The following is a 24,244-nucleotide window of genomic DNA, read 5'->3' as shown; positions in this document are numbered from 1 at the left end:
CCAGGTTTTATGATGTTTAGGAAAGCGATACAAGGCCCAACAGCAAGAACAGATTTATGCCAGAAATGCATATACCAGAGATTAAGATCAGTTTTTCATTCTCTGAGGCACCGGTCCTACATTTATCTATTTAGTCAAAGAACTTCTCTAAACAGCATTTACACACATACAAACACACACACACACACACCCTGAAGAAGTGGTGTAAACACTGATTTTAAGTGCATTTCCAGTATGTTACAGCAGCAACGACATCTTGTAGCACTAATTAACATCATATGGATTATATGCACAGAGCTGCAGCATAATCTGTAATCATGTATCCGTGATTATAGCTGCAAGATTCCTCATCTGCAAAAAATTTAAAGTAATAAGGTTGTTCTGTATGACAACACAAACTCTATATTAAGTTAGCTAGGTTCTTGAAGTTGTAGCTATGGCATTGGTTTTCATTACATTAAGCTGTAATTATTTAAATATATATTAATCAAGTTAAGAAAAAAGTTAATTCCTAATCTGTTTAGAGGCTACAACCAGATCACCTGGTCAGAGATCTATTTCTCAATGTACAACAACATCTTAGGAACTCTGATGTGTTTTAAGTCAGCTACTTGAAATCTGACTGCTTCAGTGGCAAGTCAAGTAAAAGAAGGAGAGCAAGGCTACGATCAGGACATTTCACAGCAACGCGTAAGTAGTCTCAAGTAGTCAAAATCTTTCCTCTGCGCTGAGCTAGGATGAAAGTTTTCACAGCTGTGTGATGAACTCGGTAGAGAAACCAATGCAGCTGAAGAAAGAAAAGGCTTTTTTTTTTTTTTTAAACCCAGATGCGTTTACCAGTCCTGCTAGCACTGCCACACGTGGCTGAAAGCACGACAACAACTGTTTACTTGTACACTATGTTTGAAAAGCTATTGGTCAGGCTGCAGAAGAGCGCATTGACATTCTTTCGCAATTCTTCTGCGAAGAAAATTATTTTCATATAAAAGCAGAGAGAAATTAAGTGATTTGCAGTACACACTGGAGAATCTGTCTCCCGCAAACACAGCACAAAGCCAAGCTATTTGCACATACTTCAAATTTTGGTTTCTGATATCCCTTTGTATGAAAAATATATTTCTAAGACAACTTCTACCTCTCTAGATTATCATGCTATCCAGCTCAGTAAAACATGGTGTTTTCATTTGTTTCCACCTCCAGCTACATCAAAAGGAAAAGAATACATACAAATAACCTAGAGAGATCTGAATTATAGCTCTCACTTCCCATCGCTCATTGACGGGAAGTAGAGAATAATTGTTTTTCCTTTCTCTTTGCTTCCCCATGGCCTTTGTTCCCCCCCCCACACTTTTATTTTCACTTTAATTACATTATCTTTATCTCAATCCATGAGCCTTTTTCTTTCAATTATACTTTCTTCTCCCCCCTCTTCTTTTGAGGAGGGTGAACAAGAGAACAGTTGTGGTGGAAATTTAGCTGCCCAACAGGACAGAACCACCACACATGATGAAACACCTGAACTGTACACATAATAGCTTAGATATATTAAAATACAAAGTCTCATCATTTCAATCCTTAAATTCATCAAGATTAGAGGGATTACTCACAGTGACTTTCAAAGACTGCATATATAAAATGAAGCATAAAGATTACAGAAATGCATGTCTTTCTGGAATTCTTGGCTTATAAATTGTTTACCATATAGCTTACTCCATTATATCTACAAAGAGCAAAACAACCCTAAAGCAAAGTTTGGTTTTAATTAGTTCTGCTCTTACAAGAAGCTGAAACTAAAGCTTTTACCTATGTTCATCATGAACCTGTATGAAAATTAACCCATATGCTGCTGGACACCGCTCTTGAACAGCAAGCCAGGAAGTTTTATTACTTTAGTGACATAATTAAAGAGGTCAAACTAACAACCAAAAAAAAGGTATTACCTTCCCTTTATTAAGGGAAGTTTGTAAAAAAAAAATAAAAAAAATCAAAGCTCAACTTTTCAGTTTTCAATTTACTCCCACTGTTCACATTAGTGAAAAGTCTATCTGAACAGAAAACATTTCCAAAATCCTATCAGTCACACCAATCATTTAAAAATTTCATCTCTGAACTATTTAAATATTAACTTGCAGAATTCAGATATGTTGAAATTAAGACTTTATAAGCAACCCACAGAATCATAAAGAAGTGGTCTGCTTTAAAGAACATTTTTCAAAGGTTTATCTTGACAGTTCAAACCGAGAACATTGCTTCTAAATAATAGAAGAACTACTCCGTTCGGCTTCTTTCAGGAAAACCTTTTGTGACAGATAAACTTTCATTCATTTAGCTTACTGTTTGCATGTTGCAGTTTGTATTTTGCTTGAAGAACATGACTACAGCACAAAGAAAAAGGTTTCCTTGTTCTGACTGCTGCCCACAGGATCAGGTAGAACTTCTGGAGGAAGGAGGAAGATAGGTTTTTTTCTCCCCAAGAAGAAGAGAAGATGCTCAGCTAGGGAAAGTTGCTAGATGACAAACTAGAGAAAAGTAGGAGTAGCAGAAAGCTATCTGGCAGCCCCAAGCACGCCTGCAAAAAAAGCCCCATAAGCAACATACTTACTGGGGACTTTAAGATAACTCTGTAAATTGCATAAGCCCTGGATGCTACTTAAAGATGCTAAACAGACCAAGTGCTGTAAATAGACATCTGGTCTGAAAGGACATACTGCACAGAGCTGATGACTTGGTCATTTAGATATCCAACAGATCTGGCTTCTGGTGCGTACTTTTATCTTAAAAAAGAAAAAAGTCACCTTATTCTGGTTTGTTAGTTTGCAATATAGTAAAACAAACAAACAAAAAAAAGCTTTAAAAAATGCAAGCCTTGGCCTACTCATTGTAAGGAAAAGGTGATATAGTCTCACCTCCAAGCTCTGAGGTAAGGTGACAGATGTTAGAATACAGCAAAATCAAAGTAAGTTCATGTGAAAGTAAGGTATGGCAAGTCTTCCAAGTTTCCTTGATTCAAAAATTATAAATAGCCTTTCAGAAACAAGAAGCTACAAGCTCTGAATAATGACAGACTGGATGAATATCCTTTTTTTCCCTTGTAAACAGTAATTTTCAGCTTTTGCTCAAGAAAAAAAAAAATAAAGCTGTTCTTCTCCCTGTAATTTTTTGGGAACTTTCCCTTTTGTTAGTTAGGCGGTGTTAACTCTGAAGCCAAAACAGACCAATTTTACAGTCCATTGCAGGCTTCCTCTAAAAACCTTGAAATGCCACTGTTGGAGGAATGCCACATTCAAAGCAGCCAACTTAATTCACTTGAAAAGCTTAAACTTAACCTATAGTTATGACAATTTTAGAAGTCTCAGTTTTTACTTGCTAAAGATATCCATCTCTAGGAAGAACTGAAAAAGCATATTGGTTAATGACTGAAAAAATAACTTCTGCAAATGGCATCTACTAGTTGGCATGTGTGCGCTTGTCTGTGTTGGTGTTACAGAAAACAATCCTGTGACAAGTCTTATCTTCAAATGAAATTATGCTGACCAATTTTATCACCACCTTTACATTCAAATCAAGTGGTTATTGTATCAAAGCCGTCCATAAAGACTTCTAAAGATTTCTCAAGTCTTGCATGTAATTCATGCAAGTACTTGCATGAACATCTAATACAAAAATACCGAACAAAGCATCATCCAATAAAATTACTAATCATATGTGCTTACTATGCCTTTAAAAAGTCCGTTACCTGATAATACAATAGCTTTGTGTTATTTTGGATATTTTAGCTTTCCACATTGTTTAAGCATACTTAGTGTTAACAAATCAGCAGTCCCAGAGAGTGTCCTACAACAAAGAACACTTGACCAGTTTCTCCTCCACTAATCCCAAAGATTACTCTAAAAATAATTTTCTAAATTATAATCATATTCTCAACAATGGCACGGACAAAACCATTAAAGCAACCTAGGTACAATTCTCTTTTAAGTTTGCTTTTACAGGCTAGCAGAAAGTAAACCATACTCTTCCAAAAAAAGGTATTTACTGTACAAATTCTGGCCTCTTTGCAGCATTATTAGTGTGAAGAAGAAAGCCAATCAAAAAACTGAAGCGTAAAGAAAAATGAAGTTAGCCATTAATTTGGATGCCAGAGTTATATATTCTAAGACTAGTGTTACATTTCCATGTTTTAGCATTCTTTTTTTAATACAGCAACTACTTACTTGTTAAAAAAAGGTTCTATGAGTTTTGATCTAGCAGACACGTGATTTTTTGGAGGACTGAGGAACGAACCTGATAAAAAAGAAGAAAATCAGCGTGTAATGAGCAGCTACAGATACCACTAAGGAAAAGGTTTGAAAAAGACTATGTAGATACCTAGGAAATTAGCCATGGAGATGAAGCACAGTCCAGTAATGTAAGCATCATATCCTGCTTCATGAAGCTGTTCAGAAGAGGTATCATAACTTGGAAACCCTTCTGCACTTTCTGAGGAGAAAAAGTATGTTGTAAACAAATGTCACACAAGTTAAATACAGCTGTGTATGTTTACCCCCAGTATTTATTATGTCAGAGAGTATCATTTGTACTAAGTTTTATGATTTTCAGAAGTTCTGAACCAAGCACAGCTCTTTTTTTTTTTTTTAAAAAGAAGAATAGGTTCCTAGGATAGAAACCACTTCCTATTAAAAAGCTATTAATCTCCTCTTTCACAGACCTACTTAGCTACAATAGAATATTAATACTAATACAGTGACAGATTTCCCCCCACACCTCATTTTCTCATGACTGTCTTGTATTTAAGAGAACAGTCATTCAGGCTGATTGAAAACTAACACTAACCCCTTTGCTAGCTATCCAGTTGAACTATGGCCAGATTTTTCAAACTATTTAAATGATTAAGATGTAACTAAGTGACTAAAGGATATCTTTATAGATGACCGTCTATCGTGTTTCTGTGGTCTTGAAAAGTATTCCTTGAATCATCCCTGAAGGCAGAAACCTCAATATGCACCTGTCTGAAGAGAAGCATCCAAGAGTGCCTAAGTCTCACTACCAAAGATGCCTTTGCATATCACTTTTTCTTTAGTTAAAGTTTTCCCTCTCCCAACATAAAAGTTATGTCACCTCGGTAGCTAGCTTATCAGCCTCTAGAAAGACGGTTCCTTTTCCTCTAGAAGTTATACTGAGAATAGGACTGGAAGATTGCAGTTAACTGTTTAAAAAGCCTGAATTGTGACCTTTACATTAAGGTACAGACTGAAGAGTACACTCTCTAATTTCATCTAATTTATTACATTCTATCATAGCACGAGAAGCTAAAACAATGGTGAAACATACATAAGACTTAAAACAGTAATACAGAAATACTATCATAACTTATATAATGTAAATAAGCAGATATACTTGTCATATTTTAAAAAGAGAAACTGGAATCCAAATTTGATAAATGAGTAACAAAACACCAGGCATTTTTCAGATGAGCCCTTGTAACTGAGTTAACCTATAGGAACATATTTTGCTCAAGAAAAGAAATTTTTAAAAAACTGGTAAAATAATAAATCTATATAACACAAGCAAAAAAAGAGTACTTGACAGCTGCCAAATTATGTTACACATCCTCAGGAGAAGCTACAGGGGACACAACACTAGGTCTGCATGCAATTACTATACACTCCATGTGCATAGCACTTCTTAGGTCTAGGCACAAGGGACTCATGGTCTTTGTCCAAGATTGTAGAAGTAAAAATTGGTCATACATCTTATTCTCTCTCCTGTTACTACAGCTTAAGTGTATCTGCTGTGCACATTCAGCAATATAAAAAGTATCATTCATCTTGATTTTGATTAAGCATAGACTTTCCCTCCCAACATACTCTACTGTTCTGTATTGCCCTCTTTCTAAACCAGCAGCTCAAGAGAAATTCCAGAACCTTGAGATAAAGTTGTCCTTTGATAACATCTCCTTTCTTTCACCTCGAAGCAAAGAAAGCTCTAAAGGAACTTCACTAATTTCTAGAACACCTGTAAATAGTCGCTACTTGCAAATTTTCTTGGCTTTCTTTGTTCAAGTGTCTATCAGTACTCTGGCTTCAATCTGAAGGACTATAACAAATTAAACAGCTTGAAAGAGTTTCAAGTTACTCACCAAAATCAAGCTAAAGAACAAATGCCATCATTAGAAGATAACAGAACTGCTGTTCACTGAAATACTCCCATTCTTCTGTTATCTGAAATAAAGTGCAAGGATTCCTGCCGACTTCCACTAATAGTTCTAAATGCAACTGCATTTATTTTTTAAGGTCCTTTTCAACAAAATACTAAATATTAGTAGGGAAATTCACATTTCAGGACAAGAATGAAAATAATGAAGACACTCTCTTTCCTCTGCTAAAGGAAAACATTTCCGAAAGAAGACCGCTTTGATATATCCTTACCAACTTTAGGAGGACTGAATGGAATTTCTTTTAAACGCTTTTCCAGTTCTGCAAGGGATGTATTATTAATGATCTCCTGCAAGAAAGGACAGCATTAACTGCCAGTGCCAAGCACGGTTTCTCTGAAAATTGAAATCAAGTAAGATAAAATGAGTATTTACTGCTGCCACCTTGTGTCCTCTAAGGATTTATACACAGCCTCATTTCAAATTAAAACACCAAAGAAGTCTGCAAAGTTTTAAAAAGTTAACTTGCCTAGCCTACAACATACTCTGAGTTACAAGCATTTATTAATGCTCTTCAGAATTCTTGAGGTCAAATTATGCCAAAATACTATTTCTATTTGAATCTGTCACCATGCAGGGCATACGTGGTAAGGGAAGGCAGCACAAAGAACAAGGTAAAATATCAATCATAATGTTTGAAGGCATTCAAGGTGAGTATCGAGGTGTGCTTGCCAACTGGAAATTCTTGAATATTTGTATGTGTAAATACTGCTCATTTTTAAGTAGTTCAAAGACAGGGAAAGAAGTTTTACAATCAGAAAGCTCATTTCATCAAATCCTACGCTTCTGCTCAGCCAAGATGCAATACTGAATATAATTTATGCACATACAATGTCACTAAAAAATATCCAGATTATTAAGTTTCTTTAAACCAAATTTAATTCACATTATTGAATAAGCAAATATTCTTTGTCAATCAGTACAATGGAAAAACCATGCAGAATCAACAGCAACAGAAAACCAAAAATATCACACAATATTTCTTAAGCAGAATTGGCTGAAATTTGAGGACCAAGTTTTACTTTGGTTCTAAATCAAGACAGCTGTTTACAGTTATCATCACATCTCTGGTCTGAAAAGGTATGAAGAATTCCGTACAGTGAGCAAGCTCAACTCATGCACTGCATTGGCATCCCAAAGCACCATTTGGTAACAGTTGCCTAAAACCTAAGCACCTACTGTAAAAATTAAAAATATCAACGTAACTGTACTAAACATAAAACTTGTGCTGGATTATTACTTTTCAGAATACAAAAGCCTCTATTATTACTACAGTAGTATTCAAGACAAACTTGAAAATATCTAAGTAGATCTTAATGAGATTTTCTGTTATGCAATATTCTTAAGTAAGAAAAGTAAGCAGAAAGAGATGCTGCTCCATCAGCGCCTTTTTTTTTTAATATTTAATTCAATAGCTACACAGGAGAGCACAAGAATATGCTCGCCTATGTCAATACATCTTCCCTGGAAAAATAAAACTCATACTAAAAGAAGTTTTAAGAGAAACCTGTAAAATTTTTTCTCCTGCTGACTACCCACAGAACAGTAGGACATAGTAGAACCTAATGATGTTCCAGGGCCATTTTCTAGACAAATCTGAGTCAGATTCACAATATTCTGAAGCTTTGCATTTACAAGCAACTTTTGTGTCTTATCTGTTCCTGAGTAACACTTCCCCTACCCCGAGTAGGTATGCAGTTCTGTGCTAATTTACAATACAAATAAATACATATCTAATCACATTTTAATTAGCCAAAGCTGTACATTTTGGAATTCAGAGCTGCTGTTACGTTAAAACTGCAACAAATACATATCACTCGTACAAATGTAGAAGTCTGTATTCCAAAATTTTCAGAAGTTTCAATCAGGGGTCAAGGATTTATTTATTTATTTATTTTTAAACACAAAAGGGAGCATTGCAGAAAAAAACTGTTAGACATTTATCTCAAAGAAAATATTTCTTTCAATACATGTAATGCAAATTTGTATCTTCAAATCATTCTATAATACTACATAAATTTACCTTAAAAGGTTGTGTACTCGCCATCAGTTTAGTATCCAATAGCCTAGAAACAAAATAAGAGTTAAGTATATTGAAACACAATAACGTCAATTTCACCAAATCCTCAAAAATGTTTTGGCTAATTAGCTGGGAATCAGCAGTTTCACCCTACTGTAACATTACTCTCTGGTCCTGGAGCAGCCAAAACATAACTTGGCATTGTCCATTAACTAAGTAGGAAGAGATGCAACCAGTAGCAAATAAATCTTGTTCCAAATGTAGTACAGACTCAAAATGCCAATCATCATGCTGAAAAGGAGGCGGTAGCCAAAAACATCTTTTGCCAAGAAGTAGACTAGCACTACTCTTGTGAAAGAGATTTTGCAGAACACTTAAAACTGTATTTAACTTGTTCAAAATTTTACTTCTAGTCACAGTGCTACAATAAACAGTATCAGCTTGATAAAACAATACCGAAGAAGTTACAAGTTTGAACTAAGATCTTACCGGGGAAAGACACATGATGTTACTTCTTTGAACTCACTTAGGTCCTAAATTAACAGTAACAAGAAAGTAAAATCCAAATGTTAACTGTTTATCAGTCCCAGGATGGTAGTTAACAATAGCAACAATTATCCAATCAGCTTCTAAAATTGAGATACAGTGACTAAATTCACGTTTCATAAGAGATGCATTTGTCAGCATCGCTATAAATACCACCTCCAATTACACAGAACTACAGACTAATTATTTCTGGTTTGTCCATGATTCATAGAAGAAGCATTCTATCACCTCCAATACCCTATCCTATCATATATCCTAGGCTACCTCTAGTTCCAGCTGCAACAACAATTTTACTTAAATGTCTGAAAGGACGTTCCTGGCGTTTAATGTGTCCCTGGAAGATAAGCCATCACTCCAGGTGGACTGGTGACTTCCTATGGGTTTTGATCTCCCAAGATTCAAAAGTGCAGGCATAACTGATGACTGCTTGTGTTCAACACCGTGTGAACATGTCCCAAACTGCTTTCACCCACCTCACAATCAAGTCTTTCCCATAACATCTACAAGCCCTTGAGGATCACAAGTAATATAACTACCATGCAGCCCATCCCTCCAATGAAACCTTTGGCTTCCTCAGACACCATCCTCAGTGCCAACACACACTTAAGTTAAGCTAAGTAATAAGACTACTGCAGCCATGAATTGTCAGACTGCCCTGGGGCAGTCATGAATGCATGCTCCCTCCAGTTATTCAGGCATTCCAGCTCTTTAACCTAATGGACATCATCATAAATTTCTGTTACGACATTTCTTATCATTCTATTAATTTTACTATATTTTATATAAAGACATTTTCCAACTTTGTGACTACTAGCGGAAAAAATAACATAATACACAAATTCCAATCCGGTCTCCTAACAAATGTATCAGTTATATTTATCTGCCCTTATGCAAGCGGATTTTGAAGGACTAACAGACATGTGCAGAAGGCACAATTCACTTCCAACATTTAACTCAAATGTTTTAAAAAGGTGAAGAATTCAGCTAAACTTTCTACATGAAGATTTAAGAAAATAAGGCAGTAGCCCAGAAGCCACAAGTGCTCTTTTTAAAATACCTTTCTATTGTTACCAGACTAAACACATATATTAAAGCATTTATGTCATCATCTGAACACTGAGAAGATCACTTACATCAGGAAGAGGACAATAGAACTGGTGTATAGTATGCATAACATCAAGCAGCATGTTGTGTCCAATAACAAGCTTGCCCTGTGAAAAGTAACTTAAATGTTAGTCACACTTCTAGCCATGGACAAAGCAAGGGCAGTATGTGAAAAGCACCTGTCACAGATGCTAGCTGAGAGCAGCTGGGAACAAACAGAAATCAAACCTCACAACTTGCTCTCCACCTGCCCCACAGACTCCTCCATTCTCTGAGGGCTGCTACTCCTCTCTTTCCTCTACTCCCAACCACTTATCACAGCCTTCGGCAGCAGCTTGAAATGATGAGAAGTAGAAAATAACACTAAGAGAGCTTCTCACAACTTTAATGTATTAAAGTAATATGTCAGTCTGCTAACTTTTAATTTACAGCTTGTACAACAAATCACAATATATTCTTTATGGTTGTAATTAATATATGACAGTTATTAAGGGTGTGACATGGCTTCTCACAGTGCGGAAATATTCATGCCAGATGCTGTACAAGTTCCTTCTCGAAAAAGTGCAAGAATTTTTTTTTAATGTTAACTCTGCTTCATTTGACAACTTTTTCTGCTTCCATGCATCCTTCCTTAGCTAAAGAAAACAATATACGCACACATTTGTTATTTCAAAAGCAGGCTGTCTCAACTACTTGAAAATAATCAGGCTGAAAGGTACATATGTCAAACTATAGCCTACTTAAACTATATAAGTAGAAAAGACCCAGATGACCTTCTGTGATTAAGCATTTAACTGCGGGAAAAATAAACAATCTTTTTTGAACATAGAAAAAACCTGAAAGCTCAGTTACCTAAGAGAATCTTGTTAAAAAAAAAATACAAAAAAAAAATCTGCTGTTGAGTCTTATAGATAATGAGGTCATTCACGTCCATCAGTTCATGAGCTTACTTAACCTAACATACTAACCCATTGTAAACCATGTAACAATGTCAACTAGAAAAAAAGAAAATACCAAAAGAGAAGCGACTTTAACATGCATTCCATCTCATCTTGCAAAATATAACAACAAAAGAAGACTTTGTTGGAATTATTTTTCTGAAGGTACATTAAGAATCACATTACTCACAGAATTTGCAATCGCATGAACAACTCTGGAAAATCCTACTGCGTCATTCAGTTCTTCCTGTAAGCAAAGATTCTGGAGTTAGTGAAATATAAATACAAATACTGTCAAAATAGTACCTGTAAACAGGCACACTGAAAATTTTAATCCCTGTTTGGCTCAAATGTTTTCTCAGATATAAGCAAGAGCAGACCACAACAGAAATGTCAATGTTTGGAAAATACATGAGGCCAAAGCCAGATGCTGGTGAGAATTTCAGTTATAATATAGCTCTGGTTCACTGTAAGGTTGGACAAGTTGCAAGCCACTGCCACTGCTGTAGGTTGACTCCAGCCAGCAGCCAAGTATCCACGCTGCCTTTTGCTCACTCGCCTCTCCCAGGGACTGGGGAGAAATTAATAATAATAAAAAAAAAAGTAAAAGGAAGGGAAAAAGACAAGTGGATCAAGATAACAACAGCTTAATAAGAAAAGCAAAAGCTCCATGCACAAGCAAAGCAAAAAGAGGAATTCATTGACTACTTCACTTCCCATCAGCGGGTAGATGTCTAGCCACTTCCTGGGAAGCATGGCCTCAGTATGCTTGCTTAATGGCTGCTAGGGAAAACAAACACCATAACCACGAACATCCCCCCTTCCTTCCTCCTTTCCCACAGCACCACATGTGCTGCTACGAGGAAAGTTAGCTTCATCTAAACCAGACCCAGTAAAGTTATACCCAATTTGTCATCTATACAGTATTTTCAGTAGTGCTCACCAGTTGTTAGACTGTAAACAGCTCAAGAAGATACTAAAACTGTTATGTATCTTAAGTTTCACTTCATTCTTCAGCTTAGTTTCACTTAAAGCACTTTTCCCCCAATAGGTTCTTCTTCTTCAAGTATTTTTTCCAAGTAATTTCTGCCTTGCGTTATTTGTCTTTGCTCAACCGTAAGTGAAATTCAATAAAGCATTCACTGTTATTTTAGTTCAGCTTTTAGAGCCACTAGTCAGACTGATTAATACACCTATAAAAACGGCTTCAGAGAAGTCTACTGCAGTAATAAGTTGTTCCTAACATTCCTCTGGCAAGAACAGATGCCACTTTAGATAAGGTTTCTATTAAATAGCTCCTTCCCTCTTAAGGGGGATTCTGCATGCAAACATTATTCACTCCATCCAAGCTGATTTTATCTTGAAACATGTATGCACAAATGACAAGACATCAACAGGAGACAAGTGATCAACCATGACCACAATTTCAGTCTTACGACTCCCAAAATTTTGCTTCAGACTTGGTATCAAGTCCCATAAATAAAGCTGAGAGTGACTGAATACCACATATGACTTCGCAGTCAACTTGTTACTACAGTAGTTGTGTGCAGCATGTTTCTATTAAGAAAAATCAGATTACATTAATTGTACAACTAAAAGCAAGCACGTTTTTTTAACAGGGTACTACATCAAGGTCAGATTGCAAATCCAAATAACATGAACACTTGCTCCAGAATTTTTGCAAGACTTTTTGCAAGGACTGTTGTTATAGAGCACTAACAAATGCAATTCAACTATGTTTCCTATGTCTAGACCTTGCTTTTCTGACAGAGCAGATTCACATAAGGAGGAATCCAGTGCTCCACAATATTGGTTAAGTATTCTACAATTAGTTACTCTTTAAAACTTTGTAGAGTATCTTGCAACTCTTTTTGCTATACTGCAAAGCAAAAGATGTCTGAGTAGAATTTGGAGAACCAGTTTCAAACAACAGCTACAGCCAAGCAAAAGGGAAATACTACCAAACCCTACCGCATGCAATTTTACACAGCTGATTGAAGTCACAGATTCTCCCCCTCTCTCTTTCATTCAAACTAAAGAAATGGAACTTACTGCAAATATTTACCTGTTCCTTTGCTTGTTTCTGCTGTTCTCTTCTTTTTCGTTCTTCATCATCTACCTTACTAATAACAATATATCTCTCCTTCTAAAATCAGAAAAAGTATCATTTGAGAAGTTCATGCTTACAACCACTGCAAGTTTTTGTAAATTAAATTGTAAAGAAAATTAAGTCATATCTCAGCAGCAGTAACTTTGGCAATGTGACTGTTTCTACTCTAAGCACCACCTTATCATCCATACCCAAAAGTCTAGTTTAGAAAGCTGTATTCTATATACCCACTAAACCTAACTTTTACTAAATCCACTTTTTACTTTTTAAGAAAGGTTATCAGTGTTTCATTATAGCTAACAGATTTCAAATATTTTTGAAACAGAGATTTGAGCTGGGAAGGGAGGATGCAGTATGCAACAACACTATTGTTCTCATAAGATCAAGAGTCACTTTTCACCCATATACATACTCTTCACCAACACTGAACGTCACAAACACTGCATTTAAAAGTACCATTTGGTGTCCTTCTTTAAATTTTTAAGTAATAAACATATACTTGTGTGGCTTAATATAATTCATATATAATTCATATTTAAAGACTAGAAGCTAGTTAATCATATTTTATTTAAGAAGTTCCACGTTTTGCATAACAAAGCTCAAGTTGGATGTAGAAATCAGGACTGTTGGTCAGACCTAGAGATCTGGAACATTAGTAAAACTGAGAAGTACAATTTCAACAGGAAAAATGTTACAGGCAGTAACTTGCCTAGTTACCTTATCCGACTCCAGAGTTTCAACGTGGATACCTTTTGGATACCTACATCAGAACACATGAAAAGTAAATGTAAGAAGTTATAAAACCAAAACACTTGTGAGAAAGCTGTCATTTATCTGCAGCCACAAGCCAACTTCTTTGGTGGCTGCATGCCTCTACCATGTCATTTATTTTAGTATTTATAAACCACTCTGAGTTTCCTGCTAATAGGAAGCTCTAATATATTAATATTTACTAAATTTGGTTAGCTCTGCTATTGGGTTGCATCACTGCACCGCAACCACATTTAATTACCAGAGTGCTGCCACAGAACACCCAACAACTAACAAGGCCAGAGAACATCATGCCTTGTTTTTAAGGCAATGAAATACCATCTTGTTCATCTTCTGATCTTCCCATTATAAAAAAAATAACCACAATTATATAATCCACACAGAACCAGAATGTTTCCTTCATCCTCTGGCTACTACTAAATCTAGTACTAGAGAAACTGTAGTATTAGAACTACCAAAAAGAGTCCTTAGAGGACACATACTAGAGTACTATTGTGTCCTCTTAACCCTGACTTCCCACATAATTTTCAACCTAGGATTCACTTTCAAGCTGTTTCATGTCATAGACCTTGGATGCATCAGAACACTGTTGCACAACAGAGCTCTTGAAAAGAGAATGTGACTTGTGAAGAGTTCAGGACTGCGTCACTCTCCCTTCAGGAGAGAAGGGCAATCAATAACCTCATTGTTTTCTGCTTTAATTATCTCCAAGCTAACTTCACAACTTCACTTTCTCTGACCAATATCCCCACGCAGTGTACACAGTTGAAAATTTAAAAAACACACTCTTCTATACACTACGAGAAGATGCAAGAATAAACATCAGACAAGCATAACACCACGTCCTACTGGAAGCTACAGATATTTTTTCAATATATTCAGAAACACAGAGTAAAATTCTTGAAAACACCTCTGTTCTTCTCAAGTTAGTTCTCAAGTTCACTTCTTGAGATTCCATTTTATACAGAGCAGCTTTATTTCATCCAGTTCCAGTACACGTAACAGTGCCAGATATTGTTTGCAACACTGAAATAACTAAATGTACAAAAAAAAAATCCATTGTATTTTCTACCTTTTAGTAGTGCAGTTGGAGCAAAACCTCATCTCTACAGCCCTACTCAAACAGCCTTACAGTTTCTTGTAAGGCCTTAAGGGATATATAATTAGGCAAAGATATAGGATAAAGAAAGTCAGAAGAGGAGAACTGCCACTAGAACTAGGATTTTTTAAGGTCAGAAATGGTTATACCTGACATCTAACAGAAAAATTAGATGTTAATATGAGCAACATAGAAGTTTTTCCAAGTAAAGCCCACAACATCCATAAGCACATGCACTTTCATTTTCACTAAAAACCTGTCAAGTTGCATTTGTTACATAGCTCTAGGCTTCTGCACTTTGCTGTTCTATTCACAGGTTTTAGACAGGAATGATAAAATTAATATTAAGCTTTAAAATGTTCAAATGAATTATCACAAACCAGTTTAATATAATTTATCTTTAAAACACCATAGAAATCTTCCTTTAAAGGAAAAAAAAAAATCTCCATTAATCACCTCTGAGATTAAATAGATCAGCTTTTACTCCCCCCCCCCTTTTTTTTAATCAGAAATACTAAAATTATAGAGTAAGACAGAATTATCAGTAACTTACTTCCAGCTCAAGGTCTGATAAATTAATTTCCTCTGAAATCTAAAACCAAAAGATAATTACGTTACTAAGTCATATTTTACATATGTGTTTCAAAGTAATAATGTTCAAATAAAGCCTGCTTTAGTTCCTATGTAGAAACATTTTTAAGTTAAGAGTATAATTCACTCATACCAAAACCTGTAGGCCAGTTGCCAAGTTGTGAAGGCATTTGGAACATTTTGTACAGCTATTCATGTATCTTCTCACAAGCAAACATTCTGCACTCATGATTACTGAATATAGATGCAGCAATGTAACCTTACTCCAGTTTCACAATGCTCTAGTATCTCTAAGTTGGGATAACTTTTTTTTTTCCTAAGATAATAATTGTACATCTGGATTCCAAAGCTAAATAGGCTAATAAGTAAGTTTGGGAAGGAGATCCACTAGAAGCAGTTTTAAAACACGGTGTCAACAATGAACAAAACAATTAATAGCTCAATAGATTTGAGAAAGTTGTTTATAAAATGCATCTCCAATGCTTATAGAGCACTACAGCAACTACAAGAGTAGGCTTATGTAAGCAAGACACTTACGTAGCTATACTTACATATGTTGACACTGCAGGCAGAAGTTACGGCTCATAAAGCAGAGTATGACAATCATATAGATTACCAGGTTTTCTCAACATTCAGAGATAAATGTAGTTTTTGTTACAGTTAGCCCGGGTCAAGATATCTTTCTTCATCCCTGTAACTCCCCTAATTCAATATAGCCAAAAAAAATCATTTTTAGAAGACAAATTCAGAAACTGACCCTGTACATGGCTCCAGTTCCAAACTTTCATTTTCTTCATTCTTTAACAATTCTTCTATCTGTTCCCTGGAAAAAAAAAAGATTAAATAGATGATTTGCCCCTACAGCTATCATTTTCTTTTTACTGAGATGTTTACAGCTCTCCCCAAAAGAAAACACTTGAACATAAAAAAAAATGAAAAAATAAAAACTAGTGACCTAATAAAAATATCTTCAATTTACAAACATGTCACTATGTTTATGTTATGTCAACATGTTTATGTTTTAGTTTCAACAACATCGAAGAAAGATAGCATTAAACTGTCACATTAGTGAGGGGATGTCTTGTTTTTCACCTAAGACCATTAAGCGTTGCTAGGCAGATGCAGATTTAATAGAAGTATTGGTTAAGTGTTTCTTCCCCTAACTCTGTTCTGTTTTGCAAAGGAGGAGATTGCCATCAGATAAAAAAACACCCACAACCAAAATTCTACACCTCCTTATGTTGAAGGCCAACTAAAGGGTTTGGGTTTCTTTTGCTAAACAAATGAAATTCATAATGGATTTCTCTCTGTATTTTCTAATTTGTCTTTCCTTTCACAGAATATTTTATCATAAACAGTAGGAAATTAAGTATTTTAAGAGTTATGGTTTATTGTAATGTCACCATATGCATAATAAAGTTTCATTTTATATTAGACAATTTTACTTACACTACTTTCTCAATGAATTTTTTCTGATCTTCAGGAATTGTGACAGGACATTTTGTGGTATTGGGAGAAATATAGGAGAGAGATCCTGCACCATTGGCCTGAGAACGTTTTTCATCATACTGTTCCCTTAGCTGTCTTTCTTCTTCCTGATTTAAATACGGAATTCCTTAAAAAAAAAAAAAAAAAGGACAATTAAAAACTCATAATAATTACAAGCAGGTTAAGGATGTAGATTTAGGAAAGAGTTATTACTAACCAAGAATCTGCCAATGTTACCCCCCTGAAAGCTCAAAACACATTTAGCCCTTTCAGCCACCCATTCTAGATCCCATTCTTTATTTGTGGGTATAAAGGCTTTCTTCAACCACATGTGAGATTAGCTGGTGCTGTTGGATTACTAAGATCTGTATGCCTCATCTGCACAAAGCATGAGCCTGAGAACTGCAGAGCTGTAGATCATAATCACAGGAATATTTGGCACTTCTCTTCCTTGATATCTGCAACGCTTTGATAATAGACTGCAGCAGCACCTATTACAAAGTACTGATACCTTTTCTAAAAATGTTACTTAAAAGGCCTTACAATTGTTCCATTACCCTGCTATGTAATTTATTACTCATCTATTTATGTTTAGTCAGCAAAGAAAAATAAACTACTAAGCACTTATTTAAATAGGAATTCTATTCAGTTGAATACTATATAATTAATTTTTGAAAAGGCAGTAACTATCAGCATATTCTAGAACAAGATATGAGTAATTTAGAACTATGCCCAGAATTTAATAATTTAGAATTACTGTTACAGAACTTCACTCTGTGATAAGAGAATACTGTGAATGGCTGCCTTTTTTTCTTTTTGCATAACATGAAGAAAGATGTCATCATAAATTTTGCAGATATGGAAAGAAAAAAAACTCACCATTGCGAAAAACTTTATTAAAATCAAATCCTTGGTTTGCTAAAAAATCTATACTTGAACTCTGTAACAAAAGAAAATAGGTTTACAATTGGCAAGAGTATCAATGGCTTACAAAGATCAACTATTTTTAAGTTACTTAAGTTTTTAAGAAATTATAGTAATAATCAGGATCAAGAGCAACTAAGTTTGTGAACCTAAAGAAGCCAAAGCAAATTTAAACCACGTTACTTTTGTTATGTACTTTCAGCTTCTATAGGGTATCTCAAAATCAGCTGTGTCTCCCAAAGCTATTCTGACACATGGGTCAATTTTAAACGATTTAGGGTTTCAATGCTATATAGGAGCACAAGATACATCAACAACAAAAAAGCCAGTGAAAACATACTAGTTTCAACTTTACTTATTGTGTGAATTTTCATTGGCTTTGTTTTCTGAATCAAGACAACCAAGTTCAAGACTGGACAACCTTTTAAGGCAATGACTCAAAGAATACATACTGAAGTTTTAGCAATGAGAAGCCTGGTTTCTCTACTGCCCCAGATACTATCCAATAGAGTCCTACCATAGACAGTCCAAAATTTCTTCTTGCACTGTTCAGTGTCATTAAATCTAGAGCAGTTATCCACAATTTCATTTTAAATAACTGGTTAAGGAGCACTTACGCTCTTTTATTAAAGTCTAAAAATCAAAACAAACATCCAGGAGACAGACAAAAGATCACACAGGAATTAACCTGTCCGAGCACAAAACTTAGCTAGATGAAACTAGAAAACACAGCTAGAAAACACAGTACAGACACAATGAAAACAAACAAAAAGGAATGAAATTACTAACAGTAAGTCTCAAATCCCAGAAAAAAAATATCTATCTAGGATAAACAGTATGTTTGGCTTTTACAATAATAACACTGCATAATAATACATAGCAATAACACTGCCATTCAGTTATCTAAAGGAATAAGGAGGCTTTGTTTAGCTGTTTTTTTGTTTGAACAGAAAAGTTGCAGTAGAAGACAACCTCATTTCTCCAAATCAAAATGAACTAAGAGACCATACTTCTTTGTCTAGCCATTCAGGCCAAAAAGGTAACAACCCGATAAACTTAATCCAAGCCCAGAGTTCACTAAAGGCTTTTTATGTATCTATCTTTTATTACAATTTTCCACACTAATGACATACATCATCTTCTCCTAAGGAAAAACAGATGTAATAAAAAGAAACCTCTGTTGCTGCAGCAAGTTGGGGTAGAAAGTTTCAGTAATTCAGCTAAATGCAACATTTAAGCAGACCATATTCTAGATTTTCTTATCAATTTTTATTCTAGAATTTCATTTCCTCAAATACTGATCTCAAACTGTAATTTCTGCATTAGTTTATGATTTATTTTTACTTACAAAGTAAGAACAGATACACTAAAGGGATAAAGATGAAAAACCGAATTACATGGAAAGAAAAAGCTAGAGTGAAAAATATGGTTCAGTAGAAAAAAAATCTGAGACCAGGAAAATGCTGGCAATAGTTTGGAAAGCAATGAAAATTAGATAAGCAATTGAGAATAAAGAATCAACCTGGAAAGAGCAAGGAAACAGGAAGTCAGACAAGGGGAAAAAAATCGAATCATCTTGCCAGGTTTGAAACACTATCTCCAATTCCAGAAACAACAGGGAATACAATGTAACATGTAATGAGACTTAAGTGAAGTCAAAGGTATTTCCTTGAAGCTCATTTGGGAGGATTTTTCTGAACTGATGCTTTTATTTCTTCTTTAAGAATACAAAACAAAACACAAACTTATCTGTCTTTAAAACTGTTAAAAGAACCAACCACTTCTCCCTCTACAATGATTTAGTATTTTCAGGAAAACCTCTGCTTAGAAGCCTCCTGCAGGTATATCTTACCCAAGAAAATTCAAATTGTTTTTCTACTAACCTGACAGACAAACTTGACATCTGGTGAACTTCTGTTAAAGGGTTTTGGAAAAATATAGAAATTAAATGACTTCATTATATACCTGTGAAAAAGATGAGTTGCATGTCAATACATCTTATCTATATTCATAAATTCCTCAATGAACAAAGCAAGGAATAAGAGAATTACATACTTCTCTTCTGTGTGGTCATATTTAAAAGTGCAAAGGCCGAACTGAAAGAGCAAAAAATCCATGGAATGCTGGAAAGGAAAGGAAAACTTTGCATGAGAATAAGAGCTGTACATATTTAAAAATAACTGGGGTGCACCCAGAGTAGATATGACTTCATTTCAAATTTAAACAGATCTGGATCTTCATAACCAACATTTACTCTGTTGGTAATTTTGAAGTAAATTCACCAGATCTTAACTAGTTTTCAACCCCATTTACCTAGAAATCATCACACTACTGCCTAAAGATGACTTGTAGAATGCATTTTTATTCCCTAAACACACAAGAACTAATGGAAGTCCCCTATTTCTCTACCTGTTGCTCACACACAAGGAAAAGATGGTGTACCTAAAGCAGCTGTCAGTTCACCTTCTTACATTCACTTACGCTCTAAGTAGCGTGGCAAGAGGCTATGAGGGATGCTGGCTGCATATTGTTTCCAAATATGTATGATAATACTTTTAATATTCTTCTAGTACATGTGGCTAACAGGGATAGAAGTACGAGATAGATACTTATCATCCTGTCCTCTATTTCACAATTGTTGAATCAATATTGAAAATGTTTTGAACACTGCTGTAGGTGTATAGGAAAATAAACAAGCATCCTGGTTGCACTGACTCATTCTTCCTGAGGGCCAAACAGCCCTTTTAAACACAATGAACACACAGAATTATTCAATTCAGTCGTGGGGGGGATTGGGCAGTCACAGGATATACAACACTAATCTTCTAATCTTTGAGCATAAAGATCAAAAATATCAATAATCATGTTAATTCATTGGCTGGCAAAAGAGAAATTTTAAGAAGATGATAACAAAATTTCAGGTTAGGCTCAGATACACCAGACTGTTTGTGCCTGCAGAGTCTAAATCATCAGCTACCCTGAAGCTCTGAAAGTCTTGACTGGCTCTAGCACTTTTTGGGCTTCCAGCCCATGGCAACTCTTGCAGGTACACAAACAGTAGCCAGAGGCTCTGTTACAACAAGCAAACTAGGAGCCCTGTTTACATTGACTCTCTGCCTGGTCTCCAAACTGGGAGGAGCCACAGAAGTCTTTGAATTATTTGATCTGAAGCTATGCATCAAGAACTCTAGGTACCTGCATAATGGTACCCACGCATGTTCACCTTTTGGACTTTGTCTGCCTTTACAAACACATGCCAGAGGGAAGGCTGGAGGACAGCAGATCTCTTGCGGTCTTAACATAGCTTTTCCTGTCTCCAAGTTTCTCCAAAATATTATACGTAAGAAGATACCATTGCATAAAAGACAATAAATAAATAAACTAACATTAAGTTCACCTGGCCTTTCTCATATGGAGCCAGAGGAATAGCAGGTGGCATCCACTAGCTTATTGGATGCTCTTCAGAAACCGGTCTCCATTAGTGTCTTCTTCTGGGTCACTTTTTGCCTTTTTTTGTTTGTTTTCAAGCTATAGCCTCTTCCCTAGTTTTTGCCATTTGTTGTTCTAGTTTCTCAATGGCTACCCCTAATAGAGAGGAACAATAGGAACACTAACCAGCAATTCCCTCATGCTGCAATGCCTCTTAACAAAATAATAGTAAGCAGTGTTTATTGACTCCCTGCAGCTCAAGAAACAGCATGTGCTAAAACACTTAGCACTCCTCTTTTCTGATCCCTCTCCTATAGGGGGAAGAGGAAAGGAAAAACAACCCAAAACATCACAGTTTTGACTGCTAGATGCTCACACACTACATGTTATCTCCCATGGTCATTTGGCTGTTTTTTAAGACTCTTTTGACTTCGTTTAGCACCTCTTCTCTCCCCTCCCCTCCCATCCTGCAGAGAGGCAGAGGTGGTGGCAACTGGCATTTCAGTTGGCTTAGCAACAGTTCCTGCTGCAGGGGAGGTAGTTCAGGAAGGACCTTAGTCCTGATGTAGTTTCTCTGTCACTGAATTTCCCTTACCTAGTCCCATTTCAAACTGATTAACACCTTCAACATCTTTTGATAACAAGCTCTACATATCTACTATCTCTTATACGAAGAATCATGCCCCTTTGTTCTGACCACAACTTCCACCAGTTTTATGCAACACTCCTGAATTCTTGTGTTAGCAAGGACAACGAAACAAGCAATCCTTATCTACTCTACGTAACTCAATTGTACAGACCTCTATCATTGGCTCCATTCTGAACTACAGAACTTTTTTCCAGCATTTTCATTTTAGTCATGGTAAACACTTTACCTTTTTAAGTTTCTGATACCTTTCTTCTGGAGTGTCAAAGCCATTGGTTAATGCACTAACAGAAGGCCCATCGCTGATCCCTGAAAAAGCAGAACGTATTTGGCTTTGGGTAAGCTTTTCAAAATTAGCCACAACTAAGCAATGTCACAACTGGTAAGTTAAGAAAAATGTTTTTGCTTAAAATACATGTTAAGAGTATTTCAGTTAAGAACAAATTTCCGCTGTGTAAAAACATGCATCTTCAACAGAAAAGACACCCAATGTAATAGTACTGTTCTAGCAGTAAAGCCTTGCTGCAGAAGTCTGGTTCCTATCCTACAAGATACTAACGTGAAAACATCTTCTACCAGTAACATGACATTGATGTTACAACACAATGGAGGATCAAAGTCAAACTACGAAACGTGAAGAGTGCAGCGTAGAGATTCATTGAATGACTTAGTCACCTTAAGCAACACAAAATACTAACTGTATTTCCATAAGCACCACAGCTAACAAAAACATTTTTTAATCATATTTACTTTTTACGGTTGCCTAATGACTACATCCCAAAGCTAAAACATTTATTAAAGAGTCTCTGATGCATAGACCCTCCAGGCTTTACAAATGTCTAAGTCCTTACTGGTCTCTTTCCCTGTCCAAACACTTGCAGGATCTCTGTTATTTATCCCAACCTCTTGTTTTCATGAGGCACAAAAACCTCTATGTCTTTCCTGAGGCTTCTTTGACAGCTGCAGCTGAGAATCAGTTAACATGCTCAAAAATTACTGTGGGGAGAGAGTAGAACTGTGAGCATGACACGTATCTTTCCTTGACCAAAAACCTTGCTATGATACATAGAATAAGTGGTTTAATCACTTTCCAGTAGCCTTTGCTTCAGCTACTTCAAGCCAACACTTGGAGATACCACACAGCAAACTCATGCACCTGGCACCGCACAGATACTGCCAGAACACCCGACTGTACCTGAAAACTCCCCATCAATAGCCAGGAAGTCCGCCTCTTCGATGGCTTCACAGACTTTGCTCAGGTTATCCTTAAAATCTGCAGGGAAAAAGGCAAAACATGCCTGAGCCGTCCGCGGCCCATGCCCGCCCGCCGCCCCTCAGGGCTGTCCCTGCGGGGCGAGGGGCGGCGCGGGGCCGCCCCCCTGCCCAGAGCCTGAGGCCGGGGGAAGGGGAACGGGGGAGCTAGGACAGCGGGGAAGCCCTCGGCCGCGAGGTGCGAGGCAAGCAAGGGCTACCGCTCACTCACTGCTTCTGATCACCTCCATCCCTCGCCCGCACCAGCCCGCCCGGCCCGGCCCGGCCCGGCACCACCCGCAACAGCCGCCGCCGCCGCCGAGCGCTTCCGGAGAGTGGCCCGCCCTGCCCGGCCCGCCCCTCAGAAGGCGGGCGGCCGCCGCCATCTTTTGGGGGCAAGTCGCGCGTCTCAGGTGGGGTGTCCCTCAGCGCCCTGCTGTGGTGCGGAGGGGGGACAGACAGCCCTGGTCGCCGCTACAGAGTCCTAAAAATGTTCTCTCTCTCTTTTTTTTTCTTTTTTTTTCTTTTTTTTTTTTTCTTTTTTTGGTGGGGGGGTGTTTCGAAGTGTCACGGGTGTGGGGAAATACGTCCTTTCAGAAGGGTGAAGCAGCTAGCACCACATAGATGGAAGTGATGGAAAGTTGGCAAGATGGTGAAATGCTAACGCTGGTTGTGGATTCACCTTGGTGATGGAGCAGGTGTGTGTGAAAGTGCTGCAGATGAAGCATTTGTTGTCCCACTGCATAAAACCAACACTTCTGCAGATCACTGTACAATCATTGTAAAGCTCAATGCCCAGCAAAATATCCCCACACCTCTACTGTGGAAGGAAATTCTGAAATAAGGCCTGGTACAAGAGCAGGAAACTAAACTCATGAGGAAGAATAGTATGAAACCCAAGGGTTCCAGTTCACACAGCAAATGAAAGCCCTTTTCCAGCATTCCAGCAGAATGAAAACAAATGGGAAATTCCTAATGAATTGGGTGGTATTTCTGCATAGAGTGGATGATGCGGAACTATGCAGGACTGGGCAGTGAAAAAGGAGAGCTTTTAAAGATTCTTCAAGATGAGGCTTCGCCTCTTCGCTGCAAGCAATTTACTCTACATGTGCCCAC

General features: G+C 36.7%; 1 protein-coding gene across 3 annotated transcripts in view; it reads right to left on the bottom strand.

Moving 5' to 3' along the window:
- Positions 1-23,505, bottom strand: part of PARN (poly(A)-specific ribonuclease) — a 64,279-nt gene extending 40,774 nt beyond the window's left edge. The window contains exons 1-18 of one of the 3 annotated variants that reach the window (XM_083799838.1): positions 23,361-23,505; positions 23,073-23,150; positions 22,107-22,186; positions 19,858-19,925; positions 19,686-19,767; positions 17,758-17,818; positions 16,840-17,005; positions 16,148-16,213; positions 15,353-15,391; positions 13,647-13,689; positions 12,885-12,965; positions 11,010-11,066; positions 9,911-9,988; positions 8,721-8,764; positions 8,235-8,277; positions 6,426-6,501; positions 4,366-4,476; positions 4,212-4,281 (exon numbers count right to left, since the gene is read on the bottom strand). In XM_083799838.1, coding sequence (XP_083655964.1) covers positions 4,212-4,281; positions 4,366-4,476; positions 6,426-6,501; positions 8,235-8,277; positions 8,721-8,764; positions 9,911-9,988; positions 11,010-11,066; positions 12,885-12,965; positions 13,647-13,689; positions 15,353-15,391; positions 16,148-16,213; positions 16,840-17,005; positions 17,758-17,818; positions 19,686-19,767; positions 19,858-19,925; positions 22,107-22,186; positions 23,073-23,150; positions 23,361-23,379 — 1,262 coding nt within the window. In that variant the 5' untranslated portion in view covers positions 23,380-23,505. Of the gene's footprint in view, positions 1-4,211; positions 4,282-4,365; positions 4,477-6,425; positions 6,502-8,234; positions 8,278-8,720; positions 8,765-9,910; positions 9,989-11,009; positions 11,067-12,884; positions 12,966-13,646; positions 13,690-15,352; positions 15,392-16,147; positions 16,214-16,839; positions 17,006-17,757; positions 17,819-19,685; positions 19,768-19,857; positions 19,926-22,106; positions 22,187-23,072; positions 23,151-23,360 lie in introns of those variants that run through there. The other 2 variants (XM_083799840.1, XM_083799839.1) reach the window with 2 other exon arrangements.
- Between the last annotated feature and the right edge of the window lie 739 nt (positions 23,506-24,244).

This window comes from Anser anser (assembly GCF_964211835.1).
Source record: "Anser anser genome assembly, chromosome: 15".
Classification (NCBI taxonomy): domain Eukaryota; kingdom Metazoa; phylum Chordata; class Aves; order Anseriformes; family Anatidae; genus Anser; species Anser anser.
This window is presented reverse-complemented; position numbering and strand designations above follow the sequence as displayed.